Source organism: Myripristis murdjan, chromosome 16 (assembly GCF_902150065.1).
Source record: "Myripristis murdjan chromosome 16, fMyrMur1.1, whole genome shotgun sequence".
NCBI lineage: Eukaryota > Metazoa > Chordata > Actinopteri > Holocentriformes > Holocentridae > Myripristis > Myripristis murdjan.
The window spans coordinates 26,996,225-27,020,396 of NC_043995.1; the positions used below are offsets into that span (position 1 = coordinate 26,996,225).

General features: G+C 42.1%; 1 protein-coding gene across 1 annotated transcript in view; it reads right to left on the minus strand.

The window, feature by feature from the left end:
- syngap1b (synaptic Ras GTPase activating protein 1b) overlaps nt 1-24,172 on the minus strand; it is a 102,298-nt gene that overhangs the window by 31,355 nt on the left and 46,771 nt on the right. Inside the window, exons 3-8 of the mRNA XM_030073456.1 lie at nt 16,745-17,217; nt 12,415-12,536; nt 3,954-4,107; nt 3,511-3,609; nt 1,159-1,398; nt 102-437 (exon numbers count right to left, since the gene is read on the minus strand). Coding sequence (XP_029929316.1) covers nt 102-437; nt 1,159-1,398; nt 3,511-3,609; nt 3,954-4,107; nt 12,415-12,536; nt 16,745-17,217 — 1,424 coding nt within the window. The remainder of the gene's footprint in view (nt 1-101; nt 438-1,158; nt 1,399-3,510; nt 3,610-3,953; nt 4,108-12,414; nt 12,537-16,744; nt 17,218-24,172) is intronic.

Consider the following 24,172-nt stretch of genomic DNA (forward strand, 5'->3'; position numbering starts at 1 on the left):
CAATCAGTTCCACATATTTTCACATGATGCCAGGCATAAAATGTGGCACTAAAACGCAAATTTGCCTTCTGAATCAATGGAGAGGAGTCAGTGTCCCATACCTTAGCTTTCCCTGTGCTCTGCAATATATGCACCAGCGCACAGGCCACCTCCTCTTTGCTCTTGACACTTAGTACAGGCTCCAGCACGGCACACAGGGTGCGATAGTTATTGGTGACGTACTCTGCAAACTCCTTGTACAGCTCCATGGGCAGGATGCTCATGGTTTGGTAGCGGGATTTGAGGCGTAGGGATGCGTTGATGATCTTCCCCCCTCCGACTCCAGCTCCCTTGGTGAGGACGCTGGGTTGAATGACGGGGTACCACTGCTCGACGAACTGCCGCCCGGTGATGCTTGAGATGGGGATGCTTACCAATCCTAGGTACGTACTCTTTTCCTTGCAGAGAAAATCTAGGATTAGTTGTGAGCAGTAAACACGTCTCACTGAAAATAAGGCGTCTCTGTTAAAGCTGCGCTGTATTATAGTGCACAAAGGAAATCTGAACACTCGGAAGTGTCAAAAAAGTTCATGATACTGCTTTTGTCCTGAATAAATAATGAGCACCAAGTCTAACACGCTGGATCCCTGGAATACTGTTTGAAGCTGGAGCTAAGTTGTTTTGCCCTGGTGGTGCTCCTCTCCTTGTACATTTACAACAAAAATAAGCATATTTACGACTTATCGTTGGTAACGCTGGCATCAATTTTGTTCTTTTTTTAAACATGGCAAAATTTAATTTAATAGTATCGAATGACCACGGCTGAGCAATACCAATGACATGACAATGACTATGATGCTAAATTAAAATAGATAAATATACAGTGTACTGCTTCTGTTAGGACTTGCAAAGAGTAGCCAAGCCCCAAACCCAAATCTGAGTGAAGCTCGACATCTCACTGTGAAAATCAGGCTGCTGAATTGGCCTTCTGCTGTCGGCTGATTGTTGTCATTTTCTACAGAGTACAACAGTGAGTGACACCAGCTAACACCAAAGATCAGAACAGCAGCTACTTTTCACCGTTAGATATCAGGTTTTACTGTTTTTTGTTTTTTTTTTACGTTTTTTCTGTTTGGAAATTTTATGATACCCTCGATAGCCTACAGAACTCTCCCTCACCTTGCGTCTCTTCTTATCCGTCTCCTTGTATAAATGAAGGCGTAGGTTGCGGACAGCTGGCAGGTTGTTGAATTCGAAGTGCTCGCCCCAGAACACGGTGTCGGTGCGGGGCTTGCTGGTGGTGCGTGCATACAGCATGTCGTCCAGACAAAGTTCGCAGTAGTAGCGCTTCTTGGCTGGAAGTTCGCGGGCTTCGATGATCCACAGTTTGAGCACATTGTCGACCCTCCGGCTGTTGTCCTGCATGCAGATGGACTCAGGTCAAATGAAGCCAAGTTTATGTTATCAAGTGCATGTAATACCTAGGTTCAACAGAAAGATTTAAATAGAGTGAAGAATACAAATGTAGGTGAAAGCACGACCACAAAAAGAGTGTCAAATTCCAGTGTGTGCAGCCAGATCTTGTGTGTGTGTGTGTGTTTGTGTGTATGTGTGTGTGTGAGAGAGAGAGAGAGAGAGAGAGAGAGAGTAGGAACATCAGGTAACAGCAGGTCAGCCTGCAGGAGAACAAAGTAAATGACAGGAAAAGAATGGCTGGGAAGGTGGGAGCTGAGCGTGGTACTAAATAAATAGGTCTGGAGTCTGGACTTAAATACTGAGACAGATGAAGACAAGGTGACAGAGGTAAACAACAGAAGGACAAGGGTAAGAGTAAGAGAATGGTCCGACTGAGTGAAAAACAAAGCCATTTGTATGTGGAGAAAGACAAATGGCACAATGCACATGTGCTGCAAAGACGAAGGACAAACACTGGTGGTAATGTTGCTGTGTAGAGAGCTGCAGTTCCTAATCATGATCACAAAGCCCAAGCTATATTTGACATCCCCCATGGGAGGAGAGAGTGCTGCGTTGATTGCACAGAGCAATGTAGTCAGTGGGGGCTGAGTCATTTCAATTGGGCCGAAATGCCATCGTTGTTCGCCCCCTGTTCAGCTCCAACTATTTATTTCCCAATTTAGATTGCTCAATACGTCAGCATCAGCAAGATCCAAACTTCCTAAGTTCTCCATTTCTATGCTGCCGGAAAATCAGTGCCAAACTCAACTTAGTTAATTTCCAAACCTCTGAGTTTGAATGTTCTGGGCATCTGGTGGCTCAGTTTGCTAGCGCACATACCGCGAGCTTCAGCAGCATGGGTTTGAGTCCTCACACTATCCTGCTACATGTTCCCCTGTTTTTATCCTGTCTCTTTTTTACTATCAAAAAAGTAATGAAACACTGGAAAAAAAAAAAACAAAAAAAAAGAAAACTCAACACCCAAAAAGCAATTAAAAGCTTCCAGAAAGTGAAGAAGCGTAGTGATAATCCCTGTCTCTGCAGCGAGTCTTATCTTTGCAGATGCATCTGGTCTGAGATTCACAATTGTTTAAGGGTGGAGGGGGGGAGGTGGAAGAGGAGTGGGGAGGTTTTGGAGAGAGCCCCTGTGTTGAGTCCTTGCAGCTCCATGACTCAGCCAGGACCCCCGCGGCCCGAGCATCTGGATGAGTCATTCAGCTCGGGTGATGTTTCATCTGGTTTGGCTTAATAACTCCTGGTCCCCGGTTGCCATCAAAGGCACAGTTACATATCTTTCAAGCCTGTTCACTTTTTCAGTGAGACAGAAAGGAGGGGTGTGGGACAATTTCACAGACCTCTGAGATCCATCTGGACCAAAATTAGAATATTTGTTTTACTTGGAGCAGGTCCGGGGGGCCGAGTTTTCTTGTTGGTTTTTTAAGTTGCGAGGATGAGAATAAAATCACTCTGCCTTCAAGCTGCACTAGGCAAGATTTTTATGTAAAACTACACCCATCTTATTAGCCTAAATCACAAAGTGGTGCTGCTGCAGAAAAGAGCATCCAATCTCCACTAACTGAGAAACTGCAGATTTTCCCTGTTTGTCCAAATCTAATTCTGTTTCGGGTTTGGTCACTTCTCCATCCACTGAAAGTGACAAATAAAACCTTCAGGGCCAAACGCAGAGTGCCTCCTAAACAGCAGCAGTCAAGCTCTTTGTCCAGAGAAAGTTGCATTCAGCAATACTCTTTTACCCTACTCATCTCTTTGTTATCCCTTTACAGCATTACAGACAGGTTGGTAAACCTATGCGTGCATTGTGCAGTCAACCCACATCATGTTAGAAGATTTCTCTTGCTGTCATTTGTAGCCGGCATCATGCAAAGATGCCTTCTGCAACTTCAATATGTGCCTATTATAGCTCCTGTATTGCCCAGCACAGACACACACAGACACGTAATGGAGTTCACACAGAAAATGAAGCAGTGCGCTCCTATTGAAAACAGACAACAACGGGAGACGGGGAGGAGAGAGAGAGACACACAGACTCTACCGCATCCCTTTCTCTCCCCTCACCTTGTTGGGCTTGACAGCTCTCTGCAGGTTCTCGATCCATTTGTCTCTCTCTGCAGCCGAGCGACACGCAAAGCACTTGGTTCCCGATGCTGTAGTCACCTGAGGTTAGCCAATGGTAACATCAACAACCACAGCCATTAGTAACTATGGAAACTGTAACCAAGGTGCTATAACAATGCTTTTTATTCAATCTCAATTTTTGTCATGTTCCAGTTATGGGAAAGCTGACAGATTTCTGTGGCAAATCATGTAGGGGACTTGGGCTCATCTCGAACGTCCTTTTTGTTTTCTTTCTTTTTTTTCTGAATAAATTATATTTTCTGTTCACAGTAAGAATCCCTGTCACTTGTCAGTATGGAGCTACATCTTCGGTACCATTTACCCTGAACACTTTCCTCGTATGTGAGTTGTTGTTGCTGCACAGCGTGCGGCTAAGGTCTCACCTCAAAGCAGTACTCCTGTCCCAGGATGCTCGAGTGGACAGGTTTGATGATGGCATCCTCGTCCAGAGTGAGGTCCAGCGCCTCGGCAGCGCTGCTGGGAGACAGCAAGGACTCATGAGAATGAGACTCTTTGAAGCTCTGCATCAAACGGGTCCTGGGAGGAGGGACAGTCGCCGTCAGATGTGCAGAGAGGGAGACAGAGAGAGAGAGATGCTTACTGAAGGCAGCATAATGCTTACATTCTGTATTCTGTAAGAAACTACAGGAACTGTCTGTCTGAATGTGGTCACTCTGAAACTGCTGGGGAGCTTGTTACGGAAGTTTATTTGGCAAGCACAGTAGTTTCTTTTCTTCATTTTTTACCTTTGCGTACTGGCAAACAGCATTAATGCTCCACATGATGCTCAGTTAAAGTAACAAAGGGGCTATTAAAATATCTACAACATCAATGATATGAATAACACTGCTGAGGAGAAGAAATCCCACTGAAAAAAAAACAGAATGTGTCTTTCAGAGGTTACTCAGTTGATTATCAGCATAATGCACTAAGTGGTAGAACATGGTGTAGTTATATAACGTTCATACAGTAAACAATACAGCTGGGCTGAGCAATTAAAAAAAAAAAAAAAAAAAAAAAAAAAGCAAGGGCCATACCTTTCTCACCAAACCATATATTTTTAGAACTTAACATCTGTTTTGTATTTTGTCATGTTTTTATGTTAACTGGGTTGTAAATAATAACAAAAAGGTATGTTATATTTTTCCTAAAACTGGATATGTAGCGTTTTACAAACCTAGATACTGTATGTGACATTTTATAAATGAATCATTTTATTGTTTGTGCTAAAACTGGTCAATATGAACACACAATACAACGCTGAACCAGCTGCCCAGATTCTGTTTGAACAGCAAAAATTGGTTTCATCTTTTAAATCTAAATTAAAAACTCTCCTCTATAGACTTGCATATAATTCATTTTAATTGTGGAAGTAATTTATTCTGTTTCACTATTTTATTGTTACAATATTTTCCCCCACAAATATGTATTAAGGTTTTATTTTGCTTTATGTTGATTTTGTAACTTCTTGTTTTGTGAAGTGCCATAAAGATGTTCTTCTTCTTGTTATTATTATTATTATCAAACACAACTGCATCCCGTTCATCCAAAATGGTGGCCGTCCAGGAGAATCAATTGTCTACCACTTAAAAACGATGACAGTTTCTGAACTATTCATTGGTGGACAGATCAGCCTTTTCATGCCACAAGGTTATTCCATATTTGAATTTTGAATAAAAATCCAATGGGCTGAATGCGCTGAAATGAAAGTGACCCCAACCCCGCGGGCTTGCACTGCACACTCATTCTGAAAAGCTCGGCGCAACCTTGTGTGGAGCATAAATGCAGCTGATTGCATGTAAAAAAAAAAAAAAAAAAAAAAAAGGAAGAAGGATGCTCCAACAATTACACACAATAACTGGAATATTTATTCATGTTGCACTACAGTTTTTGCTCTTCCTGCCTGCTCGGTAAACCAAACAGTTCAAAAGACTTGTGTTCAAGGGGTAATACACAGCATACAGTACATACTGTATCTCCCAACATGCATTAAATATTTATCCCATATTACTGTTATATCGTCATTTTTTTTTCTTTTGTCGTTTGGTTAACACTATTTCATATGCAGCTGTGTTTACAAAGATATTCAGTCAGTCCAAATTATTTCCCCCCATGCACATTATTTTTAACTCCATGTGCAACATTTGAAACTCTTTAATACCGTTGCTTTTTAAATAATAAGGTTATTTCTGACAACCAAATGCGTAGGGCGCAGAGCAACACGTGAATAGGACTGCCGCTAAAGCCCGTCCGTCATGCTCACCTACACACACTGTACTCCCACACATGCTCACTTCCAGGAACACACCAACACACGCGCGCGCGCGCACGCACACGTGTATGCACGCGCGCGCGCGCACACACACACACACACACACACACACACACACACACACACACACACACACACACACACACACACACACACAGACAATCTCAGCAAACAGGTACATCCAGACAGCCATACTGCATGGAGACACAGTGTATCTAAACAGAGAGCGAGATGAGAAGGACAGAAAAAAGGGGTTCGAGGAAGACCACAGAGGGAAAATGGAAAAGGTAGAGAAGAGAGAAAAGATAGAAAAAAGATATATTCCCCTACTAAGAAGTCCCTGTTGCGTCCGACTCGCCTCGCTGAACTCCCTGCGCTCGCACTGTTTTTGTGTACGTGCAATCATAACGTTCATCAACAGAGCACTGATTACATGTAGGGGACTGGGGGAGAGAGAGAGAGAGAGAGAGAGAGAGAGAGAGAGAGAGAGAGAGAGAGAGAGAGAGAGAGAGAGAGAGAGAGAGAGACAAAAATAGACTCAAAGGAATGAGTCAGATTGAGGGAAATAAAGGAAAAGAGAGAGAGTGGGGGAGGTCATGTGAGAAAAGGGTAAAGAGATGGAGGGGAGTGGGGGGGGGGGGGGGGGGGGGGTTACGGCGAGGGAGAAGAAGACCTCCCACAGGAAATCAGGTTGTTATGTAAACTGTGGATCATCAGGAGAAGTGAGTGACAGCGCGGATTAGGGAAGAGCGAGACGAGCGAGCGAAGGATGAGCGAAGGTCGGGGTGGATAGATGGAGAGAGAGAGAGAGAGAGAGAGAGAGAGAGGTGTAAGAAGATCGATGTAACATATACGTGAGATGTGAGACGACTTCTGGGGCTTTCGCTGAAGTACAGAGCGAGTCGGACGTGAAGAAGACAGCAGCAGAGCAAGTGTTCACCTTGCACAGCATCCTCCCACCACTCTGCTGCTAGAAGACACCCGTCTGACACACACACACACACACACACACACACACACACACACACACACATACACACGAACCCCAACACATTCATTTAACGCATCATGTCTGGCGAACCAGGCGTCTAACAAAAACAACCCCTGGACCAACGAGACAGATTATAGAAAACACGGCTTCAATCAAGAGATGCACACCTCCACATTTATTTGCTGCTATTGAGAACACGGACTTGGTGTTCTGCTGCGCTGAAGTAAAGCAGACCACTTCAGACAAAGCAGCCTGATTGAACAGAACAACTAAGAGGATAATAATCTGAGCTGGACCCTCAGTGTGGTTTCACTGGTGTGGATGTTTGAGAGCTGAGAGCGATGATTTTAGAGAAATTATTCTTGCCAAGGTGGAAAAGCCTCTGAAACAGCGTTTAGATCATCATGGGACACCAAAACTCTCCTCTGAGACCAAAACTAATTAATTTTTTTAAAATATCTTTTCCCCCCTCTGTATACATCTATGTCCTTTTCTAATTTTCAGTAGCTACATTCCTGCAAAATGTGGATTTTATTGTATCTTGCTGTGATCACTTTACCTTCTATTCTTTTTTTCCCCCCAATTATTTTAACCTCTCAATTTTTACAAAAGGCTTTCTAAGGACAGGTGGTGCAAGACATTGTATCAGTCCCTATCAAATAAACTATTAATAAATAAATAATTTCTAAATATAGTACGGCAACCTGCTGCGCCTGCTGAATGGTAGAGAAACTCTGAGGCACATTAGGCATTTATGTGACAAATTTATCTACAAAAACAAACCCTTCTGAATGATTAAGTGATAAACTATGTGCAAAAAATTTATAAAACATCTCTGCAGGTTTCACAGACTGTTTACAGCTGTGAGAGGAACCTCAGTCATGTCAGGACAGCATGACTGGGTGATATCGGATATTCAAAAACGAAATGATATCAACAAGCTGATACATCAGTCTGATCCCAGTCTTGTGGAGCTACATCACGAGACGTTATTGAGCCAAAGGCGGCATTCGATTGGCTTTGATTGGTTTGATTCTCACACAAGCACCTCTGGTTCACATTTCTCTCCGGGTCAAATGTGTCTCCATCATTAGCAAAGCCAGGCTTGTCCAAACTTGTGCCGTGCAGGCCGAGAGGCTGCAGGTGATTTCACTGATTGGTTCCTCCTCTCTGCTTGCAGGCGAGGTGATCAGTGAACTCACCTGGTGGTGTTTTTAGTTGCAATCAAAACCTGCAGCCTCTTGGCCCTCCACTGCATGTTTGGACACCCCTGTCTTAGTTATAATAATATATAGTAAATTTGTGTTTTTGTATTGATTTCATATCAGTTGTCAGTGCACCAGGGATTAGCTGAGGTAAAATACTTCATTTAGAACAGGGGTGTCAAACTCGTGCCATGGAGGGCCAAGAGGCTGCAGGTTTTCATTCCAACCAACAACTCCACCAGAGTTTGACACCCCTGATTTAGAAGCTTGAACAGGCATGGCCAAATTATAGCCACTTGCTCCCAGATCAGGAAGCAAGTGAGCGGCAGCGACATGCTCCACCCTCGCCAAAATTTGACTGGTTTGAATTTAGGCAACAGCCCACACACAGCCAACTGTGGACCACTGCAGGGATCAGGGATTCCTGTGCACATCAGTGGTTTTTTGTCTACAGCAAAAAAGAATAGGGGTTCCTGGTTCCTGTTTGTCCTTTAAATATGCTCCACTGAAGAAAGACCACAGGGGGGATTCATGACACGCATTATCTGCTTAATCAACTTAAAGATGTTTGCTAACAAGCTTGGTACAGATCCACATCAGGAGGCCAGGAGAGTATGCGCAGAGTGAGGTGATTGCTGAGATTTGTATTTGGATAGCAAGTCGTTTTCCCCAACCAAATACATTTTCATGTAAATGCGTTTTAATATTGATATGTCTCCATGTGAGTAGGTCTGTTGGTCGCTCAATCGGTCTGTCATCAGAAACATCGCACGCAGCATATAACCCTGGCACTTTTGGAAACCTTCCCTCCAGCACTACTTGCAGGCCATGTGGGGAATCTGCGTTTGAAATAATGTGCTTGTTTATTGTTAGCTAAGTGTGATGCAAATTATTTGGGTTGGGTAACCGTTATGACTTCCACAAACATGTCAAGAAAGAGCAGAGAAGGTAGCTCATGCAAGAGATTTTTTTCTCTTCATTGTAGGTCCAAACCTGTTCGAGAGCACATTATGAAATAAAGACATCTACACAAAATCCAAAGACATTAGGCAAAGCGTTAACGTAGGACCTTGGTGGAGGCAGTAATTTACACCCCAGTGCATTTTCCCATTCTTTGTGCAAGGTGATGGAATCAGAAACCATGAAACACTTGGCTGGTCTGTTTTGTTTATATTTCTCTAGAGCTCTGACGTTTGAGGTGGAGTCGGGGCTATGTTGCATGCTAATACTGCCTCTCCAGGCTGTTGTTGTGGCGCAGCCCGAGCCCTGAATGCTTATAATTGCAAGGATGTGAAGCATCGCTGAATATATTCGCTGCAGTCCCTCTCTGGATAAATACATATGAAAGACTGAATAAAAACTTAACAAATCTGCAGATGTATGCCGGCACGTCGCTGAAAGAAAACAGCCAAAGTCAAACCACTGTCTGCGAAAACGGATATCAGCTGCGAGGACCTTGGCAAACATGCTAGACTTCACAAGGCTCTTGACCTTGTTCATTCTGTGTCTCCACAGACCAACCGGGGATAATAGACATCCACAACCTTCCCAAATGAATAAATCATGTGGAAGCGCACCTTGGCTGACACCTGGCATGAAACAGGGCTTTAGCGCTCTCCTGAATGCACTTTTGCCCTGTGTTTAGATTATCAGGATGACCTTGCTCACATCTGAAGTCTGAATTTCACTTGCCTGAACTTTTCCAGTGGGAGTGGACAGTGTCTTTTCTATAGTGTTGCTCTGCGCTGTGCTGACAAATGCAACAATACAACAATATTCCCAGAAACTGCATCTTTGCCACAATGCTAAATCAACTTTAAACCAGCTTCTCGTATGTGTTTATTTTCCGATTGCAAATACCCAGCAAGAAGAAGATATTACAGGTGCTTGCTCTGTTCATGAACTACACTGATGACGCGAATCGAGGTAAAAATCTGCAATCTGTAATTTGACGTCCCCTATCAAATCTGCACCAGTCTGAAAGGAGATGTAAATAAAGAGAAAAAGAGGCGATAGAGAGAGATTTTTAAGCTTTGAGACAACTGAGGTGTGTGCTGCTGTGGTAAAGAATGCCAGTGTTGCTACAACTAAATGATACAGAGGAGGTATAATTAGGCAAATCCCCCACACTGGCTCATTATGGTCTGTACAGCGGCCATATGGCTGTCTGTTGGTTGCCATGGAGAGACCAGGACTTTTCTCACCGCCTGGGCAGAACGACAGCGATGGCACTGAGTATTTTAATTGTAAGTGGCACTGCACTGGAACATGCGAGTGCAAAATAAACAGCAATTTAAAAAGGGATAAGATAAATCCTGCCGTCCCATTGGTTTCTATCAGGGGTGTCAAACTCAATCACTAAAGGGGCAGTACTTTTTAAAAAAAAAAAAAAAACAGCCGAATTTATTGAATGCTTTTAACCTAGTCGGTCTCTTGATCAAAATATGTCCTGAGTATAAATAATGATTCATGCACAAATATGAACTTTACATGAAGCAGTCCTCTGCAAAAATGTCTTTCTATAAAACAAAATGAGGATATCTAAACTGATTAGAGTGGAAAATGACATGAAAAGAGTCCACATTCATTTTTTTCTGGTGTTTTGTGTTTTTTCTAACTCCTTTCAAACAATATAGTTTCATTAACAGACTCTAAATTAACCGGATAACCTGATATTTGCTGAAGAGAAATCTATAGTCATACATGTTTTTTCCTTATACATGCACCTCATTTGCATGCAAATCCAACTAGAAACAGAATTAATGTTTTCATGTTTGACCGCATGAGTCATTTGGTCAAAATATGCCAAAGTATTTCAGTCAAATATCAAAATATAGGCCAGCTGACTTGTGAGTACAAAAAACAAACGTCAAAACAAATACAAGATGACAATAGCGGTCTCATAATGCCTCCTAAGGTTAAATTCTTTCATTTCAGCCAAATCGGCTCCACATATGGGACAGACAGCTTTATCCTTACTGCCAGCAAACAGGCACTGGACCTCCCACCTGTTTTCCACTTTTTGTTTGGACTCTGATTGGCTAATTGGCTAATAACTGTCTCGATGTATGTGATTGGTCGGGCTGCTGACGAGCTCATCAGGAGGAGGAGGAGGGGGCGGGGCCACGAAGGTGTTTGTGGTGTATTGTGGTGTTGACAGTGCAGGTTGTTGCAGTGCATGTTGGGGTTTGTAGTATCTACACCATGGGCAATGTGGGACTGGGTTGGTATTTATACAAAATCAGAAGTCATCTTGCGGACCTTGAGTTTGACACGTGGTTTATTTAGTCAGCTAGGGCTGGGTGATATGGACAAAATCAAACATCATGATATATTTGACTGAATGCCTTGATATGGATATTGTGCTGATATTATAGGGATGACTATTGATGCTTTCATAGTTTATGTGCACACAAGAGATTTTTGATACACAATCAATATTAATGTGTGTATGATGACCAACCAGGAAAACCAGTCACACTTATCACAATAATATCACATTACAACATCACTTCCCTAACAATATCTAGTCTCATGCTGATATAATATCGATACATTGCTGTCAGCCTTTTTTTTTTTTTTTTTTTTAATAATCACTCCCTCTCACTACAACTCACCCCAAAATCCCCTTTCAAATGTTAGGAAAATATAAAGCAATTTATCACAAGGATAAAAAGCCTTTAATATATGACTGGTTCATATATGAACAGTGTAAAACCAACATGTTTTGGCCGCACATAGGCTTTTGTCAGCATCAGGGAGCCTTAGATTTTTTATTTATTTATTTTTTTTAATGATTGCTGCTGCTTGAACCCCATTTTTTGGGGTTCAAGCAGTTCCAACTCCACTGATATATTTTTTGAGCTTAATTTAATTAAAATTGCTGTAGCTCTCTTTGTATTCCTGTCTTTTACATATTGAATTGTTCTTAGCATACCTGGTCTTGCAATATGCTACCTCTTTAATTGTTCCATTATTGATTGTTTTATTTTATCGCCCAGCATTTGCATTTGTTTTCATTTGCCTGTTTTCTATTTATTCTTTATTCTTCATTTTATTCTAAAGCATACTCTCTGTATGAAAGGTGCTATATAAATCACCTTTATTAGTTTATCATTATTATTGTTATTATCATTATTTTCAATGTAGTATTTTAAATACTTTGAAACAGCTGATGCAAGATGCAAGTGTCATTGAGTAAACTGCTAAGAAAACTGTCCTTGATGCAGAAACATACACACAAACAGACACCACCGTTTAAGACAGAGATGAAACTACTTGCTGAGCGCACACTGACTGATGCCACAGCCAACACAGGCAGACACAGAACATCAATCCAGACTTGAACGCTTGAAAATACCCACACAGACACTGACCTGTCTTGGTCGGCACTGCGGAAGCGGGGGAGGATCATGTGTCGGAAGCTGCTGGTTCGGTCCAGTTTGGGCTGACTCTTAGCCCTCTTGATAGAGCCCTTCAACCTTCTACTGAGGAAACTCTGGACCGCGTGGAGGAGAGCAACAACAAGGGAAAACAGATGGAGGAAGAGAGGGAGGACGTGCATGCGACGGAGTTACAGAAAAGGAGAAGTGGTTGGAGTGCGATGTGAGAGATGTTTTTTTTTTTTTTTTTTTTTTTTTTTTAAGTGGGGGACGGAGGAGACGGTTTGCCAAGAAAGATATATGACACCGTATACAATGATGGTGAGATGCAGGTAGACAATTCCCATGAAGACAGTGTATTGTGTGTGAGATGTATTTAAATAATGCAATGAAATGAAATGTACCCCACAGGAAATCAGAGTCAGATGGAAGCACACACAAATGAGACACATGATGTGTGATGGGGGAAACCAATAAGGTAAATTTATTATCAACAAGAAATCATACACCCACACATATCCATCAGCCTCAGAGGACTGCAGTGTCATAACACAGCCTGTGGTGGGCAGTGGCGTGCCATACATATACCCACTGACGGTCCACGTCTGACACAGGAGTGCAGTTTGTCCTATGTGAGCTCCCATACATGATCAAATCACACAATCAGTTATCTGTAGGCCAAATGAACAGGAGCGAGCTGACCGATATGGAGGACCATGGGGAGCTGGACGGGACATTTGTATAAACTGGACAAAATTGCCTATTTTTCTGAAAGCGAATGAGAAAATGTCACAGCGGTGAGATAATATCATTTTTTTTTCACTTGCAAATTGCAAGAATATTTCTGTCTGACATCATCTGTATATAAGTGGAGAGTTTATTCTGTGTTTCGAAATACGGTGTCACTGGTTTCAATGGCACCCCGATTATAGATTTATTTAATTAGATTAATATATTTAAGAAACTAAGACTTTGAAGTCGGTGCAATGTTGTATCGCTTGTTAAGACTTATATTTTGGCACCGCCGTCATGCAGCAGCGGCTTTCATACTCTATTCCGGGTTCAAAGACCTTGAAGTGTTTTCTGTGAATGCCACTTTGGAGCTCAGATGGTTGACGTTATGCACGAATTACATCACTCTGTTGTTCCACTTTCACCTGCCACTGCGACTCAAAAAGTTCTGCCGCGGTGCCAGCTGTGTTTTAAAGCCCGTCCCAAACATCACTATGTTATACATATACCTTACCGGCTAACTCAGAGGGAGAATGAGTGCAGGGAAATGACACCCAGTCATCTGGAATGAGTCAAAAGGGCTTTGAAGCCTGGCTTGAGGATATGACTAAAGACTTGGCTCCATCTGCTGGTGCCATGCTAATAGCCTGCATGACTAAATCTGACTTGATTAGCCGGTCCGTCTGACACTTTAAGTCTCAAAAAGTATGCAAAGAAAAGCCTGAATCACAATGAAGCACAACAAAGTGAGGCAACACGGCAGAAGGGGGAATGTCCTCACTGCTCCTGTTTACACGCACAGAATAACCCGGCTACTGGCCATAACAGCGGCGTCATTTAGAGTTATCGCTCTTTTACCTCTGTTTGAACCTTGTAGCTTGAATACAGTGGATTTTTTTTTAATGTTTACTCTTTTTTTCCTCATTTTAATAATACCAACTGTCAAACATAGCTTGCAATTAATTGCAGTCCTGGTTAATAAAGACGCCCTGACTCAAAAACAAAATAATTTTAATTTTAGGGATGGATTGAGCTAAAAAAAAAAAAAAAATCCCTAGGCTGCCCACTGCAGTCTGCCAGACATTGCCTTATTATGTATATGACAACAGGATATTAGTAAATTAAGTATCATTGATTGTATTTATCGCATTTATTTATTGTAGGTATCATACACTGTTCATTCTGCTAAAAAAAACAAAACAAAAACAAAAAAACTACCAGGCCAATATATGAATTTCCTTCTTTAAAATTATATCATTCTATTTTATTTACAATATTCTGTATCATGCAGAAAATTTAAACCTTTAATATTAAACAAGATTTGTGAAAATTGGTAAGAGATCAAGCGAGTTATTGCTAATTTTATCTGTAATATACAGACATTTGTCTACATTTGTCTCCTGCTGTTTCTTGACTGTTCTACTATATGAGGCATATCACAGCAAACAGGAACATCAGCAATGAGGCATATGGCTCCATCAGAGGCAGAATATTTAGCCTATTATTTACTAAAAGGCTTTGGATGGACACACACACACACACACACACACACACACAAGCAAACCCTTCGCCCACACAGGGTCCCTGATCCGCCGGCTCAGCTGATTCCACCTCATTTTTATAATAAACAGAGGGTTATCACTTTTATAAATATGAAGATAACATACATCACTACAAAATTTTTTTTAGTGTAATTTGCCTTTCATCTAGTTAAACTTTTGCACAAGTTGTTTTCATGTGAATTGTTTTAACCTTTATTTAGACTGGGTAGACAAACTACTTGCTCTTGTCAGGAAGTTAGTTTTAGTTTGTGCTTCCTCGCTTTTAGTGTATGCACTATACATCACACATCACTAGTTGCCTGCTGTGAAGAACAGAATATTATTTTATACTCTCTATCACTTTTAATGCTAATTTTAGCACTTTTATCACTATCACAATGTTGGCTGTTGAAAATGCCTGGCTACCTTTGCCTTTCAACTGATTAAGTTCATTTTGTCTTCTATTGCGATATACAAGTGTTTTCTTCTATTCAGACAAATTAGGTGGTTTCTTTAGCGAGCTTGCGTCTTTTCCAGTTTCTCCAATCGGCGGAGAGTTTTGACCCCGTCTTGTCCAAAACTTCCATGTATCCAACTGATTAAGTTCATTTTGTCTTCTATTGCAATATACAAGTGTTTTGTCTGAATAGAAGAAAACACTTGTATACCTTTGCTTTTATTCTTTAAAAAAAGCTGAGAAGACTTGCTTGTTTCTGCATCTTTCCTCTTACACGTCTTGAAGCTATTCTATGGTAAAAACAACTTTTTCCCGAACAAAAGAAACATTCAGGGCTGGAGTTAAAACATCTGGGGCTCGAGCCCTGGACGCCCGGGCCAAACGACACCGCTGGATGTGACAATAAAGTTTGTAAGGCGACATGTTTTTTTTTTAAGGATTATTTCCTGGCGGAGACTTCCATTTCTTCCTGTGGGTGTTAGATGGTTGACAGTGAGCAGAGCATGACATCGTTACATACATGATAATAACTGTGAGGATGTTAGCGATTGGTGAAAAGTTTGGTCCACATCCTACAGCGTGACTTGCCTTTTGCCCTCACTCATTCAATCCCACGGCCCTTTAATCCTCTCTGGTCCGGTGAGATATGACACCACTCAGCTTGTGCACAGTGTACCAGCAATAAAACAGAGACTCTTAACCAAACCAAATGAAGGCTTTATGTTTACTGTAATGGATTATTGCTTTGTTGAAGTTGTCTCTCATACTATACGTGAATGAATAGCAGCAAATAGCTTTTTGTGAAGGGAGGGAAATGAGCCCTGATATCTCCAACTATGCCTACAGTGTGCACACACCACCAGGAGTAATGGAAGGGATTGAGGCAATCTGTTGTAGAAAATTGGCACAAACTTAATAGAACACCAATCTGTCCTTTAAGCTTTTTATATGCACTTTTGACACACTGAGGATGAGTTATCCCTGTCTCCATGAATAAACCAACAAACAGAATATTCCTGTCCGCAGACTGAATGATCTGCGTGAGGTTACTTCTTAAACACGGGAAAGAAATAATGATCTCAATGGTAATGGTAATTGTAAATCTTCTGTTGCTTGCCACCATGTTTTCTGTTGATTTAAAGACACATCCATAACACTGCATACGTCTTTATAAAGCATATGAAGTCCCTATGAAGCAAACTCCCATTACTTTTACTTCTTATATAACAGAATATCTCATCAGGTGACCTCATGTTGCACAAGTAGGCATAAATAAAAAAGTCAATCAGTAAAATCTTCATAAGTTTTCCCAAATCCCACCTCGTCCATCCCATCAGATAAAACTGCAAGTCTCCCTCTAACTGGTATCCTACTGGCTTGCAGTTTTGAATGATCTCTCGTCAGGTTACGTCCCACCCCAAAATCCTGTCATAAGAGGAAATACATAACAATAAGGAATGGGGGACATGCGGGATTTAACCCTGTTACAGCATAACGTGCGTACATGCCTCGACACAACACCGGGCTGCTTGACTATTTCCTGTGCATGTAAAAGTAGTGACTTCTCTGCTTTACCCTGATTTGTGTCACGTACCTCGATGGGGGGCAGCGGTGCAACATACGTTCCTCCCGCCACTGGACTCGAACCGGCAGCCTTCCAGTCTCCGCCCCAGTATGAGAAAGGGGGGGAGGAGGAGGAGGCAGCGGGTGAGTGGGGCAGGGTGAAGGACAGGGAGGGGGAGATAGGCAGCGAACGGGGCAAGGGGGGCGTGGTCGGCCCCTTCTTGGAACCCTTCTGATGTTGCTGGGGAACGGTGGGGGACGGGGAGACAGCCAGGGGGAGAGGGAAGGGGTGAGGCGGGGTGCCGCTGACCCGCCGGCCGCAGGTATGCGGCGGCCCAGGTGGGGGGAGGGACAGGGAGAGCGAGAAGGACGGGGGCAGCGAGCGAGGCCGGGAACAGTTGGGGTTACTCACGGATTGTCGGAAGGGTTGAGGGGGGGCAGTGGGAGGGACCTCCATGCTTGGCTGCTTCCCGGTGGCTATGCTCTTCCGCCGGGCGCGATGATCTGAAAGAAGAAGGGAGAGAGAGAGAGAGAAAGACTGACAGGTAAGACAGAAATCCCCGCCTTCAAAGGGACATGTCAAAGGTGAGGCGAGGACAAGACAGAAAATGCGGCGCCGAGACCGCAGGTAAGTGAGAGGCCGCGGGGAAAGAGACAGGCCACTGCAGAAATAAACAGCTACGGCAGGCCTGTTATTGACAGTCTGCCTGCAGGAATGAAAGAAGGAATGAGAGAAAATGAGTGCTGGATAGAGGTCAGAGGTGAGAAGAGCAGAAATAAAGTCATGCAGGGTCACATCCATCCACCACCATTACTACACAACACACACACACACACATATACACATGTATTCTTCCTCCATCCTGGGAAACAAAGGATATGGATCTGTACAGGAGGAGGGGTTGAAGCAGGCGAGAGAATATTGAAAGCATAGATTTTCTGTCTGGACGTCAGATGAGGCGAATGTTAACAATCTGCAGAGCGCGCATGCTGGGGGACGGCGGGCAGGGCTGGGGCGTGTGTGTGTGCGGAGAGGTGCACGGATGGAAGGAGCGGAGAGGAGCGAGCATTAAACAAACAAAGCACTTATTGACTTCCGTCTGTGAGTCGGTGCCTAATGCACTGAATTGGCCAGTGAGGGAATAAACTCTGTCTTATCCTTGATGGATGAGGGGAAGAGTGTAAACGTACAGTGTGAAAGTTGAAGAGGAAGAGCACGCGAGGCAACACACAACAGTCAGCGATCACAGGGAGTGTCATTGTGTGCCTATTGTATACACACTGCCTATGCTCTGTCATACGTCTTCCACTTTTGTCCTGTGATCATGTCTGCCTGCAATATATCACACCAGTCTCTGCATTGTCACCAAGACAAATCCCTACGCATTTGCCCGGTAATTAAATTAATTTGACGCTGACGAGGCAGAAAGTGCAAGCGTTGAGCCAGCCTGATCCACAAAAGAAAAAAGGGGGGAAAAAAAATACTGGGTGCTCATGGTTGAACAAAGTAGAAAAAAAAAAAAACAAGTATAGAAAAGAATGATAAGAAAGGACTGCGATAACAAAAAAAAAAAAAAAAAAAATTCCAGGCTCTCCAGACAAGTACAAACGGATAGCGGTCTTTATTGATGACCAACGAAAAAGCCAATATGTCTCAGCCACACTTGGTATTCATCAGGGACTAATCACGAGAGAGCATCTGTCCCTTAAATAACCCAAGTTGCCAATCAATCCTTAACATACGCAAGTTTTGAAAGACTGCGAAAGGCCTGGAGGAAGCTGCAGCAGAGGTCAAGCAGGGGTCACTAACCACGCTGCATGTTTTTAAATTCATGTTTAGATGCAGAGTGGCACATTCGAACTGTGTGTGTGTTGCCTTGTTCAGTATGTCTGCATGCACTGTGAATCTCAGCAAAGCATCGCATATGACCTGATCCATTTATTGCACGGTTAGATCTCTATGTTGGGGCCAACAGGGGCCTTAAATCAAATATCAGGCACCGAGCAGTCAAATCTTCCACCTGCAGTATGATATAAGGTTCCCTCCTGACCGAAGCTATATAAAAAAGTTCATAAAGCCTGCAGTAAAAATGTCTTTCCATATTTTATTTGTCTAATTTTTCAGTAATATTTTCTGTATGTTAATTATTCATTTCAAGCTGGTAATATATTGCAGAGTTCCCCTACAATGAGGAAAAACTGCCTTGAAGAAAAGCCTAAAACACTTATTTAAGTTTTAAACACCATTTAAAACCTTGAACTGGTTTAATGTTGCATTTTTGTTATTTTCGCGGGCTAACAAGCCAAAAGCGTTTAATAGACGGAGCTGTATGAAACAGAGGCATTAGCCATCGCGTTTCATTGTCAGTGCTGCGAAAAAGCAAATGAGCGACGGCGTCTTTGTGCGCTCAGCAATTTGCAGTGATGATAAACAACCACGCATGGAGAAATCTGGCATAAAAGAGGGAGAGATCACTTTTTCTCTCCCGCGAAGCTCCATTGTAGCTGCAGCTGTGGAAAACCAGAATTACAGCCTAAAACAACAAAATGGCACAAGCCACACGAAAATGTGGCTAAAAGTTCCTATATAGGGCCGCTAACTCTAGAAAAACAATTGTAAAGAGTAAGTTTTAAGAGTTTTAGTGTCCCGTGATGATCTAATGCCATTTAAGGGGCTTTTCCACACTGACAAGAATAGGAAACAGTAAATATCTGATTTTTTTGGCTTGAAAATATTCAAAAATAAACATATTTTTGGCTAATATTTTGGATTTTTTTTTGCCTCAAGGATCAGCAGCTTCAATACATAAACCCGTATTGGTCCAACCCTAATTAACTTGACAAATAACGTGGTTCTCACTGGAGGGAGTGTTTACATATGCAGTCCGACATGAGAAAGTAAAGACTATAAAAGGCCAGACTTCATCTTAGGCAGATTTTCAGAGTAAGGAGACCATGTTGCAGATTTATCAATAGAAAGGATGTGATGTAACTTCCCATTTCTCTATGAAGCTGAGGTGATCACCTGTGTAGAAGCCTAACTTACATAATATTTTTTCGATCCTCTCCAAACTACTGAACAACAATATCAAAGGCTAGTTCGCGTCTCTGCACCTCTCTTTCTTTCCTTCATTTCATCTCATTTTCCTCCTTCCGCCGTCCTTCCCCTTTCTTTTGTAGCTCGGCCCTCTCGAGAAAAATCTATGGTAACATTGTTACATTTGAAGTTATAAATATCTCTCTGTTATGTTTGCTTTCTTATTCCTTGTGTCTTATTTTCCACTGCCTTTCTATCTCAGCCTGTCTCACTCTGGCTCTCTATCTTGCTCATGTTGTCTCTGCTCGTTCCTTGCTCTCTCTCTCTCTCTCTCTCTCTCCCAGCCTCTTCTGTCACACAGTCACACTAATACTGAAGCACACACACACATACACGCACGCACACACACCTCCTCTCTCCCACGCAGCTATTTTACATAATTCAAATAGTGCATTTATCCCTCTACCTCTACAGCCCCTGATCTCTCTCTCTCTCTCTCTCTTTCTCTTTCTCTCGCTTTCTTTCTCTTCCTTGCTCTCTCTTCATGTTTTCACATCACCCTCTCCATTCCCTCCTTTTACATATGTATGGCATCCAGCACCCTCCATTTTCTCCATACTTACCTTTATCTGTATTCCTCTTTTTCCCTCATCTGCCCTCTCCATTCGCTCTCTTTCATTTGCCTCTCCAAATGGCAATCTTTTCACTGGGGCTCTGTCTGTCCGTCTGTCTGCAATCCTAACATTTTCTCCAACCCACGCACAAGGGGGGCATGTCTGAGCGAGAGATGACCACAATGCTGTTTGTCACCAAACCGAGACATCAAAGTGTGCTGGCTTCTCTTTGCCCAAATCCACAGCTTCAAACTACTACTAGATCAAAATACGGCGGCTGAATGACTGGCGTTCAAATGAAATCGGGAAAGCAGGAAGGGGGGTATTACATGAAATGATACAGTTACTGACACGCCGCTGGCAAAGGGGAAAACTCAACATCAAGCGGCACTGCGTGGTGCAGAAAGGCTTCATGACAGCTGGCTGCAGCTGTATGGAAATAAAGCAAGAATACATCACAACTAAGTAATTAGAAGTTGCATAATGACAAAGCCACCCATATGGAAATGCGATATATGTGCATTTAAGGGATTTGCATATGTGGCATATAGGTGTATGTCCTGATTAAATGCCCATACATAAAATGTTCTTGACTTTGGCACATTTTAACATAGATTACAAATACATACATCCTCCATATTTATTTATTTTTTTCATTGCCAGCCGTCACCGTCCTGCCTTCAAGTCCAAGTTGGAAGCTTTTATTTTCCGATATCACAACCCCTGCATAAAACTTGACTGGCGTTAAGTGGTTTGGTCGGAAATACTGAGTAACCATAGCAACCTGATGGAAAAAAAAAAAAGAAGGAGGCTGTTAGAAACCTGATTTTGTTACATTATTACAAAAAGCAAATATCCAAGACTTGCTTTTTAAATAGGGCAGCAGAATGAGGAGCACAGACTGAGCACCACATATATATTCTTATTGTTTTTTTTCACTTTTTTAAGAGACTATTTTTTTGTTGTTATGAATCATCACAACTCTGTGAGACTGGGTTTATTACGAGTAATTACGAGTTGGAGGGGATTTTCATGTACTTGTTATCACATAAATACAGTAAATATGGTGTTATCTGCTGAGCGTGTTGTCAAGTTAATGAATATTATTTACAGTAATAAGTTACTTCCCTCAGTTACGTAACCAGTTACTGCATACAAAAGTAATTACCTACTAGGGAAAGTAACTTTTGCACTACTTTGAAATCTCTGCTTCCGCTCTCTTATGAATACACACACAGCTGTATTATTTTAGTGATGCTGTGTGACGAGACAACTGTCAAATTTAATCTATCACTGCAGTCATTATCACCCTGATGAAAAGTAAGCGGTGGAACATTAAAACACAACAGATATGTTTTGAGAGGCCTATTAGCGCGGGGGTCCTGTGTGATCGGCTTTGTAGTGTGTTGTTTTAGGTGCTTCACATCAGAATAACTAGTCTTGTGTTCTATTACAATGCTGAAGTCCTCACACCTGCATATTGACAACAACTCACCGCTGTATTTTTGTCCTTGATCTCCAGAAGGGAAAACGAATGTCCGTATTTCCCGGACAGAGAGCTCACATTGCCTGAACTGTCAGACGTTGACTGATTCACTCATTCACCGCCCTGCTGTGACGTTAGAGTATAAACCGGAAAATCCCGGGAATAGGCTGCGTTTGTCTGCCATCAAGACGAAAGTAATTTAAATTTCAGAGAGTGCAATGGCATTATTTAATTTGAAATGTAATTAGTTACATGTGTAGTTACCGCCAAATGTAGTGGAATTACAGAAACATGTAACTTCCAACACTGCTGAGGCTGATAAATACATATACTGAGCATGTCTGGGTGCACAAATATGACCATATAATGACAATATGCCATATGCACAATATAAAAATGCCACACATATTGACTACACGGGTAATCACCATATTCAGAGGAGGGAAATATGTTTGGTTCATATTTGACTATAACAATATTTCCCTAGTATAGGCGAAAATATGTTCATTCATGAGATTCCTCTATGGATATCATTTGTAAAATGTGACAGCTACTTCTACAAAGTGACGAATTATGGTACATTTTGAAGGATAAGAGAAGTTAATTCCTTGACTGATTATACGGTGACACTTTAACAGAAAGGATCCTCTGTATTTAAGACATATTGAATGATGAGCTTTCATTGATGTTTTTTTTTTTTTTTTTTTTTTAAATGAATATATACCAGCTGAAACCATTCACCCTCAAAATATTCACCATTCGCCTGATGCTGCGCACATCGCTGGCTCACAGCGGCGTTTGCAGTTTCTTAGGTGTTTGCTACTCCGCTGGAAGTGTTAATTAACGGCAATTAACATGGGTGATGCCCCGAGCCGCTTCGGGTTACGCCATCATTATGTATGCATCGCAACTTAAGCCACCTCAATTAAAATGCCTCAGAACAGTAACATCAAGATCCTCCTCAGAATTTATTGTTGCCCAAACTAATTAGTTTCCCCTGGAGTAGCAGATTGTGGCAAGGAGAGAATGGTGATTTAGGAGTCGACTGGCATGAGTCCTGTGGTAACCATCCGAAGGTGGGACGTTCCTGTGGGTGTAGCCATAGACACGGACAGGAAGAACACACACAGTCTGTGAGTTGGCGGACTGACCCAGCCCTTAGGTAAAGAAAAAAAAAAAAATCAACAAAAAATAAAAATAAAAAAACCCACTTGGTCCTCTTGTTGCCAATTTAGATTCATAAGATTTAGACCAAGCATGCACTTTATTACATCCTCCAGTGGAGGGTTTCATTGGGTGGAAGCCTTGATTTCTCTTGGAGATCAACCAAGTCTTTGTCTGCTTTATGTAGCTGCAGCTGAACATTTGTCCTTGTTTTTTTCTTTGTTTTTCTGACCTCAAAAGAGAAAGAAGTGTATATGCTATGAATAGGTTTCGGGTGAAATACTTAGCAACGGATCAAAACATCTATAGCACCTTTTAAGGGTGTTTTTGGCCGCTAACCGCTGGATCTCTAAGTGCTTTTCTGAAGAGTTTCTAATTCGAGGGGTTTGTGTTCTTGTGACAGGACGCTATATGAGAATAGAAAATCATGCAACCAGCAATGGTGCTGATGATTGAAAAAAAAAAGACATTGAGCAAAATTTGATTTTCTAATAGATGGATGAGTGAATCTGGTGATTGTGGGAAATGGAGCATTACCCTATGTGGTCTTCAAGTGGCTGACACCCAGGAAAACAAAACGCCATGATGACACCATTCAGCAGTGATTTTCTGTCTTATTTAAATATTATGGTTATGCATGCTTACTCAATATCTGGAACATTTTTTGTTTGTATTCATGCGGTTCATGCAGGGATTGCTGAGCAAGGATCCCCTGCGCCATGTAAGCATTTAATTTCTTAATCTACAAAGAGACTCTAAAGTAGTATTGGGATTTCAATGCGGTCTGACCTCCAAAACTTTGTATTTCTAGACTTTCCAAGTGCTAACACATAGCCTGCCATTGTTCTGATTCCTCTGCAGTTTCCCGAACATGCATAAAAGGGATCTCAGGCAAAATGGTGCAAACTAATCCTCTCTCTCATAATGCAAAGGACTGGCCAGAGAGGCCAGACCAAGCTGAGCACACAGGGCATTACACCGATTTTTAAACACACAAAAGTTGAACAGAACTTTTTGAGAGGCTGCTCTCCTGTGTCATGCGCTGCTGTAAAATTATTCCTTCATCTTGCACAAATACTGCAGGGCATTAGTTCTTGAATGCACTGCAAACACACTGAAAAACATGCATGTCTGCCTTACAAGCATGCTGCAAAAATT